General features: G+C 39.5%; 1 protein-coding gene across 1 annotated transcript in view; it reads right to left on the bottom strand.

Moving 5' to 3' along the window:
• Positions 1 to 1,168: 1,168 nt before the first annotated feature.
• slc30a10 (solute carrier family 30 member 10) overlaps positions 1,169 to 19,374 on the bottom strand; it is a 28,786-nt gene continuing 10,580 nt past the window's right edge. The window contains exons 3-4 of the mRNA XM_060830987.1: positions 11,010 to 11,249; positions 1,169 to 1,659 (exon numbers count right to left, since the gene is read on the bottom strand). Coding sequence (XP_060686970.1) covers positions 1,169 to 1,659; positions 11,010 to 11,249 — 731 coding nt within the window. The remainder of the gene's footprint in view (positions 1,660 to 11,009; positions 11,250 to 19,374) is intronic.

The raw sequence follows: 19,374 nt of genomic DNA, 5'->3' as shown, positions 1-19,374 counted from the left end.
GTGACGAATGCATCTAGTAACAAAACTATATCATCCAAACATATAAAAAGGATTCACAACCACTGCAGTACATGTGGTTTTCAGAAGCTTGTTAGTAATTACAATTACAAATTAACCAAAAATTACTGAATAAGTTCACCCACAGATTTCATAACAACACAAAGACCCAAATTCTCAAAGTGGCTTAGACTACTCCCAAGGCATGTCCCCTTGAGATCTGGATGAATAGAAAATTTGCTCTCTTCCTGTCATCATCCAAATCCTATTCCACCCTTCCCTCCACCCCACCCAACCCAACCCAATCCATACCCACCAACATCACTGGAAGTTAAAGCAGTAATTTGGTTAGAATACAAGAAATCTATGGCTCCCCCACCAAATCCAGAAAAAAGTTTGTTTTGTGCCCTCTCCCAATCCACATGTTTTGATTCTTACTCAGTACTGAATCCATATTATCTCAATCTCAGGAATTCACTGGATTCAAATCACTGTTTAGAATAAAGACATGTCTCCCATTCAATTACCTCAGTGTTTGTAATTGTAATTAATAAAACTCAGGTGGCAACAAAGAACATCACACTTTTTTTTAATGAAAAACACAGATTAGCAATCAGACTGATGCTTTCCAGACAAACTCATTAGAAAGAGCAGCTTGTCTGGAAACAACCCTGCTGAACAGTTGTGTCAAAAAAAACAATTCCCTGATACCTGATAATTTCATGATATAGTCATGCAAAAAAAATTCAATGGCTGTGGTTTAATTAGATTGAAACAATTTAAATGATCTTTTAATGCTCTGAAAAAAATGGTCAGTACCAGACATCTGACAGCAATGTCAAAGTTAAAGATTTCATGCAACAGAAATTAAATAGAGCTGAGGAATTCACTCAGTTTTAATGTATACATTAGTTACTATACAAGAGGTAAAACATTAAAATTGTAATTTGCCACTGTGTTTCACTTTTTATAGGAGCACAAATAAGATAGCTGTTGTGATCTGTATTTAGTTCATCAAACTCATTTCAGAGAGGTTATAATGAAGAAGCTGCTCGTTAATAAAGTTACATCAAACTCTGCTGTAGCAGTCTTGCTTTTCATAATGAGTATAATCTGTAGGTTTACCAGTCCTAAATTCAACTTCAAAATCTTTCTTGCCTCTAAAATCAAATTATAATGATGTACTGTGCAAATGCGGCAGCCCATTTGTGGGTTCCTTTCCTTTTTCCTGTTTAGTTGTTGTCAGGTCATAGGATGGAAGAATAGAAAGTTCCTCTACATTATCTTCTGCTGCATTGTTACCCATGAAGCCATTTCTCGATGGCCCTGGAGAATTGTTTTGTATCTCTATGGAACCTTCTGCAACAAGGTTGCAGTCATTTTGAGAAATGCAGCACATTTTATTTTCACATTCCTTTCGGACACAGGGAAAATTGCACTTTAGAGTTGAACCAGGCACTGTATCAACAAACTCTGCCTGAATGGTAACAGAGTGAATTCCTGCATTATGGAAGATTTCACGTATTTGTAATGCTGCTGTTTCGTAGGAGGAAAGATCCAGGCATTTCACATGAAGAGATGCAATATGCCGACCTCCAGCCAACTCCCATATATGGAGTTCATGAATCCCATGCACTCCATCAACTGCACACAATTTTTCATCTGTAAAACATGGAAATTGTGACTTCAGAATTTGTTTAATTAGTAAAATGAAAAGCAGATCTTTTAAATTAAGGTTTTTTCTAGCTTTACACTCTGAATGTAATATTTTGATGTAAATTTATTGTCTCCCAATTTCACAAGACCTGAATTGTAATTGACCTGGTAGCTATTGTACTAGAATCCTGTATGTCCAACAGAGAATGAAGCAATCTTCAGTTTTAATATTCATGGTACTGCATGAGTCATTGGACTGACTGGCTCAAAAGAAAATCCGAGTTGCTGAGAGAAGTGCATCACTGGTTGGATATCTTGAGTTCAAGGCCCATCATTAACAGCTATGGAGAAGCTTGCACTATTGCACCCTCCTGATGGTAAAAGCGAGTACAAGTTAAAAGGAGAACCTGATACAAATATGCAGAAACTGGCTCATGGAATCCTGTATTTCAAAAAAGATCAGTTGTAATAAGCATATTAGCTTTGCGACATTCACACATTCAGTGAAGCTACAAAAATCTTGTCATCACAAGCTTGAACTAAAAACAATACTGGACTATTTTGTGAAATGATTTCTGATTTTTTTTTAAGATTACTTACAGTGTGGAAACAGGCCCTTCGGCCCAACAAGTCCACACCAACCCGCCGAAGCGCAACCCACCCATACCCCTACATATACCCCTTACCTAACACTAAGGGCAATTTAGCATGGCCAATTCACCTGACCTGCACATCTTTGGACTGTGGGAGGAAACCGGAGCACCCGGAGGAAACCCACGCCGACACGGGGAGAATGTGCAAACTCCACACAGTCAGTCGCCTGAGGCGGGAATTGAACCCAGGTCCCTGGCGCTGTGAGGCAGCAGTGCTAACCACTGTGCCACCGTGCCGCCCCCTAATGCCACCGTGCCGCCCCCATTATCCTAGACCAATGATTGAAATATTAAATGGCATTAGTCCTGGTTTATTCAGAACCAATGAAGAGATTGTGTTTTCAATTGTCTGGGGCAGGGAGGTGCCCAGCAACCAGGGATCCAAAGAACAACATTAGGATGGCCAGAATTCAGGGATTCTATACCATCAACTCCCCATCCCCTCCAGCCTGCAGAGCCGATCCTGAAAAATTAATTTGCCAAGTCTCCTAGTTGCTGCATTAGCCCCTTTCGACCCTGCCAATCCAACTCCCATAGTTTCTGTGAGCTGACTCCCCTGCACCCACCATTTGAGCAACCTGACCACACAGCCTGGAGCAGAAGTGCCCAGAACCCTGATGCTCCCTCTGCTAGGAAGTTTCATAAACGTTGATCAATGTCTAATAAATAGCCGCTGTTACTGGAAGCCTTGCGAATCCATGCAGTACAGCAAGATGTACAGCTAAACAGCCTGGTCATGTGACTGCAGTAACTGGCACAGCATGACAAGGCATGGCGTGGATAGTGCAGGCATGCAGGTAAGTGAGTGAGTGCAAACAGTGCAAGAGAGGAAGCAAATCGGCTAAGATACGGCCTGGTCGAATACGTGAGCTTGGTGCCTGTCCATGTCCACAGTCTCCCTGCTGCAGCCTTTGTGCACCCTTCAATGCAGGTCTGTGTTTCCAGTGCCCCCACACCAGGTATTATGGTGGGAAGCAGTTGATAAATGCCAGATACCAATGTCCATGGATGAGGGGTGCATGTGGCAGATGCCCATTGATCATGCCCTGAGATGATCTTTGGTCCTAAGTAACATGGAGGTCATTTGAAGTAAGCACTGAGTTGAAGTTGCTAGGTGTCCACTCTGACTTCCATGTCAAGATTTCTCGACATCTAGTCTTGTTTGGTTGAGTTTGGTCAGACAGAGAGCTGGACATCAATGAGATGAGTTAACGAGTATGCATTATGAGTAACAGTGAGTCAAAAACATAGAAGATGAAGTGAGATGCTCTCGATATTGAGATAGGTCTCGCCAGGTGGCTCGCATGTCATAGCTCATGCCACTCAGTGCTCTAAAAGGTTCCACTCAATAATTTTGAAGTATAATAAGGACAATCCATAGCTTATCTTCCAATGGAACAGCACTTGTGTATGGAAATGTGTGCACTTCACAGTACTGATGTTATCCACAACTAATTAAGATATAACTTAAGGTCTAAGTAATAAATATGGAGGTATACAGTTACTAAAGTACAGAAAGACAATGGCTGATAAAGTTTGTTCTTCAAAGATATCAGGAGAAGTTAAGCCAGAAGTCTTGGTCAAGGGAAGTAGCTTTGGAGAAAGCAAGGCCAACTGTTTACATCAGAGACAAAAATAGAAGTTGCTGCAAAAGCTCAGCAGAATTGACAGCATCTGTGAAGAGAAATCAGAGTTAATGTTTTGGGTCAAATGACCCTGAGTATTTATCCCTGTTTAAGTGAATAGAATGTCTTCAAAGATCTGTGGAATGAATCATAAAGTCTTTTTCTGTGACATGAAATCTCTGATGTAAGAAAAGTATGAAGCAAAAGAGTCTCTAATCCACATCAAGTTGTTCCGTCACCCAAGATAGTAATGAAGTCTCCAGTTCTGAAGAAGTGTCATACTGGGCTTGAAGCGTTAATTCTAATTCACTCTCCACAGATACAGCTTATCTAGCACATTCTGGTTTTATTTTGGATCTCAAGCATCTGCAGCATTAAGAATTTTGCTTTTCTGTTCTTCCTGCCAAAGTAAACATGTTCACACTTTCCCATATTATGTTTATAAAATCATTCCATATATTATACTACGAAGATGTTTGGTTCTTGCTCAGAATGTGCTAGAGATAGAAAAGGGTTGAATGTCAACTCTTATCTCGGGTAGTTCATTATCCCTTCATTCAGACTGTTTTCTAATACTTTACCTAAATAAATATTAAGCTAATTGGCCCATAATTTCCTGAGTAATTCTTATGAGAAAGTGAGGACTGCAGATGCTGGAGAGTCAGAATCAAAAGGTGTGTCACTGGAAAAAGCACAGCAGGTCAGGCAGCATCCAAGGAGCTGGAGAATTGACGTTTCAGTTATAAGCCCTTCAATGTCTCTTTGTAAAGGTTGCTTCCTAATTCTCTAAAGATTACAGTCAGTGATGTTGGACTTTTTTTGTGAATTGAGTAGTGGAAAGGCCAAAGAAGTGGAATGGAATATTGGATATGTAGAAGGCATCAGATTCGATATCAACTATTTCATGCTCATTGTGAAATTTAAAATTCCTGTGTCCTTCAGCACACAACACATGAATATTGGCAAAATGTTTTAAGAATCTGCTACAGCTCTGAGAGGCTTTGTAGCCTTTCTTACTTTGTGAAGATCGTGGAGAAGATGATGACAAACAAGGAGAGAATGCAGAACAAAATATGTTAAATATGTACATCACAAGCAACTTAAAATTACTTGGCTGATAATTAGGTTTACATAGCACCTTATCATATTGAAGTGCTCAAAGCCCAATACAATGACTAAACTTGGAATTATGGGAATGTATTATAAAGGCAAACATAACAATCATTTACCTTGGCATCTCACAAACAGCAACAGTTCATCACTGTTCAAGGAAGTGATCTTGGTCAACTTAGTGGGTGAACTGCCTGTTCCTCTCTGAATTGTGCAATGTGATCAAGAAAATCAAACAAATAATTGGATACTATGTAATCCAACACAGCTTGTTTGGCACATCTGGTAAGCCAAGAAGCTGAATATTAATGAGGCAAGTTAGCTATTAACAAGGTGTTTAACAAGCAAAAATCCCCCCTTAAGTGGCAACCCCCACTGCCTACTGAGAAACTTGCCTTGCTGCTTGCATAACATATAAAAGACAGAGTCAGATGTCAAGATGGTTCCAACCTGACTTCTCACACAACTCCACCACAAATCGGACTATAGCTCACATCGCCATAGAGACCAAAACTGGACAAAACACTCCAGATGTCGTCTCACCAAGAACCTGCACAGTTGCACTGAATCTTCCCTATTCTTAGATTCCATTTCTATTGCAATAAGCAACAATATTTTATTCGCCTTGCTAATCACTCGCTGCACCTACTTAGTAATTTTGTGTAACTCTTGCACCAGAATGCTCAGATCCCTCAGTGTCAATGAGTTCTACAATCTCTCTCCACCTGAATAGTGCACTGCTTTTCTGTTCTTCCTGCCAAAGTGAACAGATTCACACTTTCCCATATTATACTCCTTCTGCTACACTTTTGGCCATTCATTTAAGTTATTTATATCCCTTGACAGACTCACTACCTCCTCTCAAAATGCTTACTTTTAAACTGGCCTTGATGTTATTGGCAAATTTAGCAATCATACACTATTGTAAATAATTGAGGCCACAACTCCAATTCCTTGGTATTGTATCAGTAACAGCTTGCCAACCTGAGAAAGATCCATTTATCACAAGAACGTAGTTTCAATCTGCCAATCTTTTTCCAAAATGCAGAAAGTAACAGTAATCCAAAGCTCAACACATGCAGGAGGCAATAATTAACTAATCTGCCTGTTTAACAAATTTAAAAATCACACAACACCAGCTTATAGTCCAACAGCTTTATTTAGAGGCACTAGCTTTCAAGGCACTGCCTCTTCACCAGGTGGTTAATGATGATGATGAACCACCTGTTGAAGAGGCAGCGTTCCGAAAGCTAGTGCTTCCAAATAAACCTGTTGGACTATAACCTGGTGTTGTGTGATTTTTAACTTTGTTCTCACCAGTGCAACATAGGCGTCTCCACATCATGTTTAACAGATCCAAACTGGCAGTGCCAATGTCAAATCAGTATTATCGATCAATCTGCAGACTCCGTATACATCCACTATCACTGCAGATGTCTGAGGGGTCAGGTAATACACCTCACTGTTAAGTCTGAATATCATTGGCACTACTTCTCTGTCATTTCAGCAGTATGGCAGATGTTTCTGCATGAGTCTCTTAATGCCCTTTGAGTTGCTATACCTCCATCTCTTCCTCATTCAGTACATCAAGCACTGGGAATTACAGCCATGTTTAGAAAGGAAGCTGATGCTACCCAGTGTCCTTCTGTTATAATTCTAAACAGGTCCACACTTAACTTGCATGAGCCTTCATTGCTGCAAATACAGTTCAGCATGAATTAATAAGATCTCTCGTTCAACTGTCCAGTTTTCCAACTACTGTACAAGTTGTTCTTCTATAACGCGATAGTTGCGTTCTTGTGCAATCCCGTATTACACAAAATTCACACTTTAGAAACAGGGCTTACAGTGGTGGCAATATAATCATGTTACAGACAACATGCATTTTTAAAGTTCACGCTTTCTAAGCAGTGTCCCCAATTCATCAATTGCATTACAGACAGTCCATGTTAACGAAACATGCATTATGGCAGAACGACCTCTATTTTGCAAGCTTTTCTGCTACCCATTTTTGAGGAGTGAGATTATTCAAATCAATGATCATCGGGTTCATCTTTCTCCCAGCATTCTTTACTTATATCTGTATTGACAGCATCAGAGAAACAACAGCCTCCTAGATTTTACTAATACTCTATGGAAACAACATGCAATTAACTCACTCAGAGTGAAACACATCAGTAACAATAGCAGGAGCAATTTCAAGTAAGAAGAAATTACTGTTAAAAAAATTCACATATTCTTAACAAGAACACATCAATATTTGTGCATTTCTATTGTTTTGAGGGCACAGGCTGCTGTGACAAAATTACAGGCAAATTTTTACCTGGATCAAATGAGCTTCTTATGACAAATAAATTGGCACAGAAGGCAGGAGTCAATTTAAGTCATGAAGCACAAGATGCAAAAGAACATATGTCCTTGAGCAAAGATTGTAGTGTTTATTGCAGGACAATAAAGTGAAGCTGGAACGGGTGTGTCAGCTGCAACATTCCCACTATCACCAGGGTTGAGGACATGGTTGAATGCTGACTTGGATATTGATTGATGTATTTATTGTCACACGTGTTCTTTGCAAATACAGTTAAAAGTGTTATATAATGTCGTTGCTCTCTGGCACCATCTTCAAACACAGAAATAAACCAAACATAGAGTATAAAGGTAGAAAAATAAGGAAATTAAGTTAAAAGTTGAACATTACAGTCCTTAAGTGCTTAGCCATGGGCCTGGATAGGGACTCATGAACCCCAATGGTGAGACCATCACCAGCATGAAGCAGTCAGCCAGCCATGAGTCCCTTTGCCACGCCACCACCGCGGAACCGTGCCACCTTTCTTCGGCACCATCTTATACTGCCGATGCTGCAACCGAGTCTGTACCGAGCTGACCTTAGAAACGCAGCCACCGCTGAAGCTGTCAGGTCCCACACGGGAACTAGGTCCAAACTCACTTCTTCCCACCATCGTGGGGAATACAGTCTCACCTCCCTCTGTTGGCACCACCACAAGCACAAACACGATTCCCACCATCGGTACTGGTAACAAACCCCTGCCTCCATCCTCAATGCAATCTGAGCTTTCCATAAAAAAGGGAAAGTTTTTAAAAAATGTAGAGAAAGTAGAAAATAAAATGGAAAACCAGACAAAGTGGACAAGCACCATGGCCCAAAGGACTGCACTGCTATTCCACTGTCATCTTGACCAAAAAATGGCAAATAGCTGAAATGCCTGAAATCTAATTACCATTATAGATTAGATTAGATTAGCTTCCCTACTGTGTGGAAACAGGCCCTTCGGCCCAGCAAGTCCACACCGACCCTCTGAAGAGCAACCGAACCAGACCCATTCCCCTACATTTACCCCTGACTAACACACCTAACACTATGGACAATTTAGCATGGCCAATTCACCTGACCTGCACATCTTTGGACTGTGGGAGGAAACTCACGCAGACACAGGGAGAATGTGCAAACTCCACACAGACAGTTGCCCCAGGCAGGAATTGAACCCAGGTATATTTCATCAAATAAAATTAATCCAAGAAAATCCACCACTAAATTAACTCTAGTTCTAAAGGAGCTAGGTATGGATTAAGGGCAATATTCTTTCACTTCTATAATGTCACAATCTAATTACCTAGGCTGCTGAGAGGAACACCTCATATTTCCCCAATATAAAACTCTAAATCATTTCATTTGGGAAAGCTCAATCCTGTCTCTACTGGAAACGTTAGCAGGAAAAGTACAAAAGTGGTCCTTCCTTGGCACAACAATTTCACTCAGTCAGATAAGGCAGTAGAATGATTGATGGCAATGACTCAAAAAGAGACAACATTGTAACAGAGAGCTTCAGAATAATTCAGTTCCAAAGAAGAATCATTTGACTCAAAACATTAACTATTTCTTACTCCACAGATGCTGCCAGACTTGCTGAGGTTTCCTGGGATTCTGCTTGGATTGGAATAATTGTGAATCTAATGTTGAATAATCGTCAATCTAATGTTGAACAATCATGAATCTAAATGAATAATTATTAATCTAATGTTGAACAATTGCCTATCTAATATTGAACAATTGTCAATCTAATGTTTAGGTGGGCACATAAAATAGTTGATCTCAGAGTACTTGATATGGGAGCCAAGAGAAACATTCTCTCCTCCAAAGGTAAAGGCTATTTCCCTTGAAATCTGCTAACAATGATGACAATTCCTAGCTTATATCTATACAAAACTGCAAGGCAAAACAGCAGTGATATGAATCTGGTATCACTGGCTGAAGGGGCAATGCGCAAAAGATCCAATGCGAGGCAAGAATGCTGTGAACATCCAGGCAGGCTCAGAGTGAGTGAGTGTTATGACAGCAAGTGAACAGGCCACAGATACAGCCTGGTCCAGTCCCTGAACTGGGTGTGTGTCCCTGAGCACAGTGTGCCCTTGCTATAATAATAATTGCAAGTGCAGCCCAAGAGCAGCATTGAAGTGCAGAAGTGTCCTGTAAGTGAATCAGAGATGTGCCATGAGGGTTCTTAGAGGCTGGCACACGAGTCTCTGTGTAATATACATGCATATGGAATCTTAATTTAAATTGTTGTCTTACTCTCAAGTCACTCCTTGGACTCACTCCTTGATATCGCTGCAATCTTCTGCAGCTGCACAACCCTGGGTTCATTTAATTCTGGCCTCTATCCATAATTTTAATCACTCCACATTCAGTTGCTGTTGCCTACAACTCCACTACTAGCCACACCCACACTCCCAGCTCTGGAATGCTAACTTTATACTTACCTTGCTTTCCTCCTTTAAGGTACTATCTAAAATCTACTTTATTGACCAAGCTGACTCAATCACCTGATCTAACATCTCCTTATGTGGCCTGGTCTCATACTTGGTTTTAACATGTTCCTGGAGAATGCCTGTGGGGTATTTCCTCACCTTAAAGGCTCTACATAAATGTAAGCTGCTGTTGCTGCTGTAGCTGACATGCAAGCAAGGCCTCCACTTAATGTCTCATCCAAAAAAACAGCACTTTTAAGACTGAAGCATTCCTTGAGTCTGGCACTAAAGTGCCACACACATTTACATGTTTAACTCCTGGAATATGTGTTAAGCGACAGGCTTTTGAAATTTCAACAATGAATTCATGTGGACACTAGAAAATTGGAAAGAAAGGAAAACTAGTAATTCTCAGATATTTCTTACAGCAAACTAATGGTGAATTCCCTGTTTATTCTCTTTCCAATAGACTGCTGCTAAATGCACTCTTGACAGAATTTTTAATCCCCATTGGAATTATGTGTAAACCTCCCTGGGGTTTTTCAGGCCCATGCTTTTCCAACTTTTCTCAAGCAGTGTGATAATTAAAAGATTATTGAACTCTTGAACAAAGGTGAAATCTTGTTTTTGTACGAAAATGAATAAATGGCCACTTTTCTTTGCATTGAATCGAAACAAATTCACCTTATCGGTGCATTAAGCATTTGGACTTAAATTAAGACAACATAAGTCTAATTAATTATGTTGTTACGTATGCCACAAAACATGAGACATAATGTAGTCCACTAAAGCAACTGCTGAACTGGAAGATGTAAAATTATAAATACAGCTAAGGATGTATCCTTCCAATTTTGAAACAAAGTTATGGTGGAATTTGAGGTGATTACTGATAATGTAGGTATTTAATTCAGAAAATAATACTGTATTAAACATATAACTTTATGTTCCTGTTCACTTTGTCATCTCTGGTGAGACAGGTATCAAACAGTCAACTGAATGTTACTCAGAATATTTCTTCAATGTTTTTTTTCAGCTAGTTTAATGTCAGGCAACTTGAAGCTGACTAAATATGGCATGAAGTATTAAACCCAGGGCACAAAGAGCAATTTTTCCTTATGCTTGGGATATGCTTTGCCGATCTTAACAAAACCTCTAAGCCATAACATACAATTAAGCTTACACAGTAAATAGATTCACTTACCAAATTCATGCAGTTTGATCCCTCTGGGTAACATCTGGAGCAGGATAACTGCTGTTTCTTTTATGAGTGGGAAAGCAGATAATAGAACTATTATAACCATGATGATTGTCATACTTGGATCTACATAGCATTTCCAGTTACAGAATTCATCTTCATTAAGTGGAAGTATATAGAATATAGTAGCAGCGACGACGACCACCACAGATCCTAATGCATCGCCCATTACATGTAGAAAAACACCTAGGACAGAGGTATTTATGAGAGATCTAATTATTATAATATACAATAAAATCAGTGTATAACATTAGCCATTGATCGATGATCATCTAAACTGATTCCAACCTTTTATATGTAATGTAATTGTGATTTGGCATGGATTCACTCTAATGCTGCATTGAAAATGTAACAGGTTAGGAAACACTTGCTGAACTCAGTGAAGCATGTTCCTCCTGTACACTGCATCAGCCAATCTACCATCCAATCCTATATTTAACTCAGACAGAAAATGGAACTTTAATGTGGGTGGGCATATAGCTTTGGGTTCAGGTACGGGATCGGGGGAGGCAGATATTTCATTCAAAGCAGGAGCCAATATTAGATGCCTGCTCCAAACCTTTGTCTTTCACAGTTTACTGCAGTTCTGGGCAGTGTGCAAACATCCTTCAGGGAGACGGGATGTTAATTTCATTACGTTAACTTCTCAGTTGCAACAATATTTATGTGGATGCTGGACTTTAATTCAAGTATGTGGGCTTTTTTAGAACTTGCGAGAGAAAGCAGCGCAAGAAGAGAGCAGGAATTGAACGGGCTGAAGCCGTGATGGGAAAATATGCCAATACATACTTCACACTCAGGGTTCTTCTACTGCTTGCATGGAAGAGGTTTGTACACAGTATTTGTGCTGAGACAGCATTTTGCAGGTGCCATTTACACTTGGAGGTCTGATCTGCATTTTGGAACTCTAATCAAGAATATTCAAAAGCTTTCTGCTGAAGCTGCATGTATAGAATGCAAATGAAGACCAAGATGAGCACCAGCAGAAGCATCATGAGCAGCAGGAGCTGCACCAAAAACAACTGCTGCTCCCCGACCTGCAGCCCCACAACTCAGAGTGGACTAGTAGACAGGTGCAGCTCTCTGGAGAGCAGACCATTTCCAGAGAGACTGAGAGGAGAGAATAAGCTTCCTTTTCATGTTGAAATAATGCTATAATCTTTGAGGAGGCTGAGGGTACCCTGGAAGGTGATGGTAAACAATGGAGCCTGTGTTGTCCAGTGGATCAGGTGGCCACCCACTGGCTGTCAAAATCAACACATCCCTCAACGTTGGCTTACCTTTAGATCCTTCCAGGGCTCAAATGGAGAGATATACAGGATCTCACAGTCAGCAGAGTAAAATTGCTCAAGACAGCTAGCTTCAGTCTCATTTGCCAGTGATGACACTATTGCTGTTTGAGATCTGAATGGCTCCCCACAAATGCGAGATATTAGCATATACACAGTTAGCGATGGGAGCACGCATACATTGCCTAGAAGGGTTCATCAAACACAAGGGTTTCTATTCCATCAGTTGCAGCTGATGTGCAACCACAAAAGAATCTTAATGCAGATGGTTGTTGGACTTCCAGGCAGCTGTTGTGATAATCCTGACCTGCAGCAACGTCCTTAGCAGCGGAGTAACTGCCAGCTAATTAGAGACAAGGGATACCCATTTCAAATGTAGTTGATGACACTTCATAGAAACTATAGTTAAGTTCCATGGCCAAATGGCTATCATTGAATGCCTTCCTGCATTGTATCCATGACAGTGGCATCATTTCCTGCTGCCTTTAACCCCGTCTACTTGGTATTTGCAGTCAGCTTTACCTCATCACTTGGAAAAATATTTCCCTTCAGGTTCTCGCAGCTCCCAATGGCACATCCAGAGAGATATTACTGAATCAAGGCCATTGTTGTCATCAGATTTGGACTGGATTCTGATCTCTCATTTCCTTCCAATTAGTTCCCAATTCCTTCAACTCGTATGTTTGATATTTCAATATCTACAGGTGATACCACATCATGCAGGCAATCACCTTGCTTGTTGAATCTAACTGATCGGGAAATGAGGAAATTATTTGGTAATGCATTGGCTGGTTTAAAATCATTGATAGATGCACTGCAAAGACTTGAGTCTCCTATGAGCTATTCAATGATTCACTCCATCCCTGCAAATTTCCTCTTGCAATCCAGCATGCCCTGAATTTCCAATCTATCCAATATTACATTTGCTGGATTATTCATCTTTTGAATAAAGTTCCTTAAAAGTAAGTTTTAAAAGTTATCTTTCATTTATTTATATTCATATTCTCTGATCTTAATGTCCTGAAATAATATTACAGACCTATTTTACAATGATATTAAATATTTTATATATCTCACTGAGAACTTTTCTTCAACCACTTTTCCCTGACAATACAGCTTAAAAAGTTTAAGTCTCTTGCTCTTTTATACCTGGCATCATCATTGTTTTTCTGTTTCCAACTTGTAGAACTCTTTTAAAATTAGTATCACTAATGCAATAAAACATCACAAAACGGAAATATTGCAATGGGAGACATTATTATTCTATCAAAAGAAATAATTTGTATTTATTTAATTCCTTCATAAGTTGAAGAAATCAAAAACTGTTTTATAGCCCACTAAGTAATTTTGATGTGTAGTTATTGCTAATAATTTGCACACCGGAAATCCTACTTACATCCCCTTGGGAAAACTAAATAACCAAAGCTACAAAGGACCCACAAAATTATAAAATAATTGACAAGACCTGCTTTCACTTTTTGCAACTTTTGCACAAATCAGAACAAAGCAAGTTAGACATGAATTAAAGAAAAAACACGCTTCAAATAAAAAGACTTTGAATAATGGATACAATAAAGTTAAGTCTTACACAGCCATAATGATCTGTCTCACTCTCCTACACAGAATTGGCTTTTTTAAAATTCATTTCATTCATGAAATGTGACATCAATCGCTATGCCAGCATTCATTGTTCATCCCTATTTGTCCACAAGGCTAGTTAAGAGCCAACCACATTGCTGTGGGTCTGGAGTCACGTGTAGGCCAGACTAGGTAAGGACAGAAGTTTCCTTCCCAAAAGGACATTAGTGAACTAGACAGGTCTTTCCCTGACAATCAGCATGGTCATCACTAGACACTTAATTCCAGATTGTTTGTTTTTTTTTGAATTAAAATCCCACTATCCTGCCATGGCACAATTCAAACCCAGGTCCTCAGAACATTACCTGGGTCTCTGAATTAATACCATAAAGCCATTGCTTCCCATATTTGCTATTCTTGGATCACGCAGGGCATGCTAGGACTCCTATCCAACAACAGATTTCACCTTTGCAGTTCATAATTGTCTGATACAAAGCACATTTCTATTAATTTTTCTCTCTCTCGAGTTGCAAGAGCTTTGATGATATTACTTTCCAAAATTTATTTTCAACCAATAAATCGATAGCATAATAGTTTACAGTTTGGCCACTTCTGGTAAAACACATAAATCCAACCTTTGTAAACAACTGTCCAGGTTCTTGGAACAGTTGTTTAAAAAGGTTGGATCTATGTGTTTAACCAGCTCAGAGAGTGTCCCCAGTAACTCCCATCTCCCTGTCTACCATTCAGAAAAACTAATTGCTTCCTGAGAAACATTCACTTATTCTCTTTACAATAATTCAATATGCTCCTCTTTTGGTCTCTGTCTGCTTTCTCTTTGTTTCTGTATTGGTGTACCAGTCACCTTCTGCCTTTACAGCAGTAGCTTCTTTGTCTGGCTTCTGTGTTTGGCCACGTGGCCTTTGCATCTTCACTTCCTTCTTGTTGGTACTGTTGCCAGGTCAAGTATTGCTAGGGGACATAGACCAGCATTTCTTATGATCCAAGAAAACTACAAATCATCCTTTTATGCTTCATGCTAACTCTTGAGTCTTTTTCACATATTCTTAAAAGCAATTAGCAATCCCTTTGATAACTTAAAGAAATTAAAATGTTTTTTACTGTACTTCCTCTAGAACACAGTTCCACAAAGGACTATGAGAATAATTAGTAAGCAATTTGTTTTAGTCATGTTGGTTAAGGGATAAATAGTGGCCAAGAAACACAGGCAACACTCCTGTTATTATTATGTAGTACTGAAGGACTCTTAGACTTACCTGTGTAAGACAAATGAAAACCTATGAATTGTGAACTATTGCTAACAGTTCAGCACTCCCAAGATATCCTGGGAACCTCGCCATTCCAAAGTAATACACAGTTACCCAAAACAAATGCACTAAACACAGATTTTTCTTAACTGATCTCCACACTCTGGTTTTCAGACACCAGCGATTCCAAAATCAAATAATCTGAGTGGAGGTGGGTGAATACTTAAAGGACCAGCTGCCTCAGCAAATGTCACAGGCCCAAACCTACCCCCAAGAGTAGGGAAGGTGAAGTAAGATTTCTGACATTGTCAACCACTTTTGTCACAGAGCGGAGGTTCTCTATCATGGTAAAAGTTAGGGAATGTATCTATAATAGCCTCATAAAAACTTTCAAAAATTTTCACCTGAGCAGACTGAGGGAAAAACTGCCCTCATTTCGCCATATTATCAGCAAATAATTTCTGTTTCATTTTTACCAGTGACATCAAAATGCTTTTCTTCTAACTTGCTTTTCTCACGAGTGTCATGGAAGAAGGCACTTGAGGATATTGTAAGCACTTTTATCTGATCTGCAATAATAAATTGATGGTGCACCAAGGAAGCCAAATGAACATTCCCCATAGAGCTCACTTTAAAAGTGACAGATTACAGTGTCGTTGGGTTGTTTAACAGTTCAGACTGCCCCAAGTCAAACTTCTTAGAATAGCATGTTACTTTAATCTTAAAGTATTGGAACATTTTTGAAGGGAATTTTTAAAAGTCTTCATTTTCTCCTTTACTTAGCACAATAATGTGAGATGTATTGGAAAAAGTCATGCAACAAATGCATAATAATGATTATCATGATAAACAGACAATATTGTTCTGGCCTTTCCTGTTCTCTGAAATTTAAAACATTCTTCTCGTTGACACTAAATTTTTAAAAATCCATTGTTAAAAATTGATTGAGTAGTTGATGCATACAAAGAAGAAAGAACAAGATTATAATTAGATTAGATTAGATTACTTACAATGTGGAAACAGGCCCTTCAGCCCAACAAGTCCACACCGACCCGCCGAAGCGCAACCAACCCATACCCCTACATTTACCCCTTGTCTAACACTACGGGCAATTTAGCATGGCCAATTCACCTAACCTGCACATCTTTGTGACTGTGGGAGGAAACCGGAGTACCCGGAGGAAAGCCACGCAGACATGGGGAGAACGTACAAACTCCACACTGTCAGTCGCCTGAGGCGGGAAATGAACCCGGGTCTCTGGCGCTGTGAGGCAGCAGTGCTAACCACTGTGCCACCGTGCCGCCCATAATCCTTGGTCTGTACTAAATTATTTTGTATTAAATTGAATTCCCTATTCCTGAGATGCTGCCTGGCCTGCTGTGCTTTGACCAGCAACACATTTTCAGCTGTGATCTCCAGCATCTGCAGACCTCATTTTTTACTCTGTACTAAATTAGCTGATTACATTTGATATGTTGGTATGGTGGCTATAATTAATATTGCCCTCCTGAGAAACTATCCAGGATTCTAGCTCCTGATTGTTATCTATTGATACCTGAGGGAGAACAAGGATATCTGGCCCAGTCAAAATCAAGTTTAGTTGTGATGTCCCTCTGTTAAACTAACCAAATAACAGTTAATGTTTGAATGTGAATACAGGTCTCTTGCATGAGGTTTTCAACACCCAACAGCACTTCCAGAAATATTTTTCAGTGAGATGCTAATGACTTCAGGTAAGGTTAGAGGGCAGAAATTTGTAATCAACAGGTTTAATGCTGACAAAAACAGAAACGTCAGGCAAAATCCAAGTGAAAGCAAAGTTGTATGCCAATATTTGTGTAAGAAATGGAAATACAGTTGTTCTTTGGTAAGGGGTTCACTTCCAATTTCACAGACAGATTTCTGTACAACATCTAACTCAACAGGTCTTTGATTCTTACAGAGTACAAAGAAAATAAAATTACGCTTGATCATTATTTACATTCAATAGCTCAAAATGGAGCATATAAACTATGAAATATTTTTAAAATTATTTTCTTTGCATACTGTAGGGAATTTAATCTAATATAAATCACAACCGAATCGCTATGGCACACTTTCTGTTTCCAGTTTCCCTTCATCTACTACACATGATATTTCTTCAAACAACTCCAATAAATTCATTAAATATGATATCCCTTTGGAAACTATGTTGACTCCGCCTGATTACCTTAATTTTTTTTTCTAAGTACTGTTAGGAAGCATTATTAAGGTTAGGTTGTGTTCAGAAACTTTATTGTTAGGTAGTGCTCACGTAAGGTAGTACTAGCAAGTCTGGAAACTGTTAGCTTCACTAGACAACAGTAAGCCATTATGTTACACTAAGAACAGACTGAAACACTGATGGCATAATGGGGCCACAGGGAGGGTGAACAGATAACAGGACATTGAAACCGTGTTAGATTGCGCGTAGCTCATACTGAGGTAACTGAATCTTATCTCTTCTGGAACCAATACTATTAGAGAATACCGCTTCTTACCAAATAAGGATGTAGCACTGGGATGTGAGGGGCTAAAAGCTAGACAAAGAGAACAATAGCTCAGAACGCGCCTTCTCCAGTGAAGAGTAAATATCTCACTGTAATTTTGTGTACGTCTCTCTCATTAAACCAGCTTATATTTTGAATCAGATCCAGTGTCTCTCTCCTTCAAACGAACACGGGACGGTAGCCCCGTCCTAACAGTACCCTGATATAACATCTTTCATAATAATATCCAGCATCTTCTTATGAAGATGCTCAGCTAATTGGCCTATATTTCTCTGTTTCCTATCGCCCTCCATTTTTATTAAAAAGAGTTACAGTTGCTATTTTCTAATCTAAAGGAGCTTTTCTCAAATCTAGGGAATTTTAGAAAATTATATTAAGGTACTATCTCATTAACCCTAAGGTAAAGTTCATCAGGACCCACGACTTGTCAGCCTGTAGCTCTAACAATTACCGAGTAAATTCACACAATCTAATGATTGTGATTTTCATGAAGTGCTCCCTTCCATTTGCTGATTTACCACAATTACTGGGATAAGTCTGATGCAAATACCTGTTCAATTCATTCACCATCTATGGAGTCTCATTGATTACAAAATGAATAAAATGTATTCGTTAATACTATCAATAGGATTCTGGGTAATCCAAAATGGAGGACAGGAAAAATTTCTGGCTGTAAGAGCTGCTCTTTTTTTTTGAGGTTTTTTAGGTGTTGGAGGTGATTTCCTTGAATTCCAGGAGCAGCAATGACTGTTTTATATGCTGTTGCAATGTTTTGGAACTTTGGAAAAAAAAGTCAAACAACAGCAGTTTAAAAGGGAGAAGAGCAGACAAAGGACGCACATAGTGAGGACAATGCGGGAGAGAGGGAGAGAGGGAGAGAGGGAGAGAGGGAGAGAGGGAGAGAGGGAGAGAGGGAGAGAGGGAGAGAGGCAGAGAGGCAGAGAGGCACAACTAATCTTGGATGAACTGTTGGGCGAAGTTCACAGCACAGAATCAGATAAGTTAATTGTTGTTTTAAGTCTGTCCAAGAGAAAGATGCAGTAGTGAGTACAGTGGATCTTTCTTGATTATATGTTTTTTGCTGATAAGTTTCTTGATTAAACTTAAAATATAAGTCATAGCGATTAATTTAACCTGGGACAGTGTTTGTAGAGACGGTGTTATTTTCTTGGTCTGTAGATTGTGAAGCAGCAAAAATGGCCTTTGCAGTGATATGGGCTTCTTGTCAGATGTGGGAGTTTAAAGAGAGTTTAAGGGTTACTGCGGATTATATCTGTCATAAATGCTGTTGGATGCGAATCTTATCAGATCAAGTGGATCAGTTGGAGAGACAGATAGAAGTGATGAGAAATTTGCAACAGCAACAGTATGTGATGGATAGAAGTTATAGGAAGGGGGAAAGTCTCAGATACAGTCATTTAGATGGGTTAACTCCAGGAAGGGTGAGAGAGGTCGGTACTTAGGGCAGGGGTCTTTTGTGGATATACCCATTTCAAACAGGTATGCTGTTTTGGAAAATGTAGGGGTTGACGGATTCTCAAGGGAACATAGCACGAACAGCCAAGTTTCTGATATTGAGACTGGCCCTAATGCAACGAGAGGTATGTCGGCTTCCAAGAGATCAATTGCGTTAGGGGATTCTGTAGTC

Source organism: Hemiscyllium ocellatum, chromosome 10, assembly GCF_020745735.1.
Source record: "Hemiscyllium ocellatum isolate sHemOce1 chromosome 10, sHemOce1.pat.X.cur, whole genome shotgun sequence".
In the NCBI taxonomy this organism is placed as follows: Eukaryota; Metazoa; Chordata; class Chondrichthyes; order Orectolobiformes; family Hemiscylliidae; genus Hemiscyllium; species Hemiscyllium ocellatum.
This window is presented reverse-complemented; position numbering and strand designations above follow the sequence as displayed.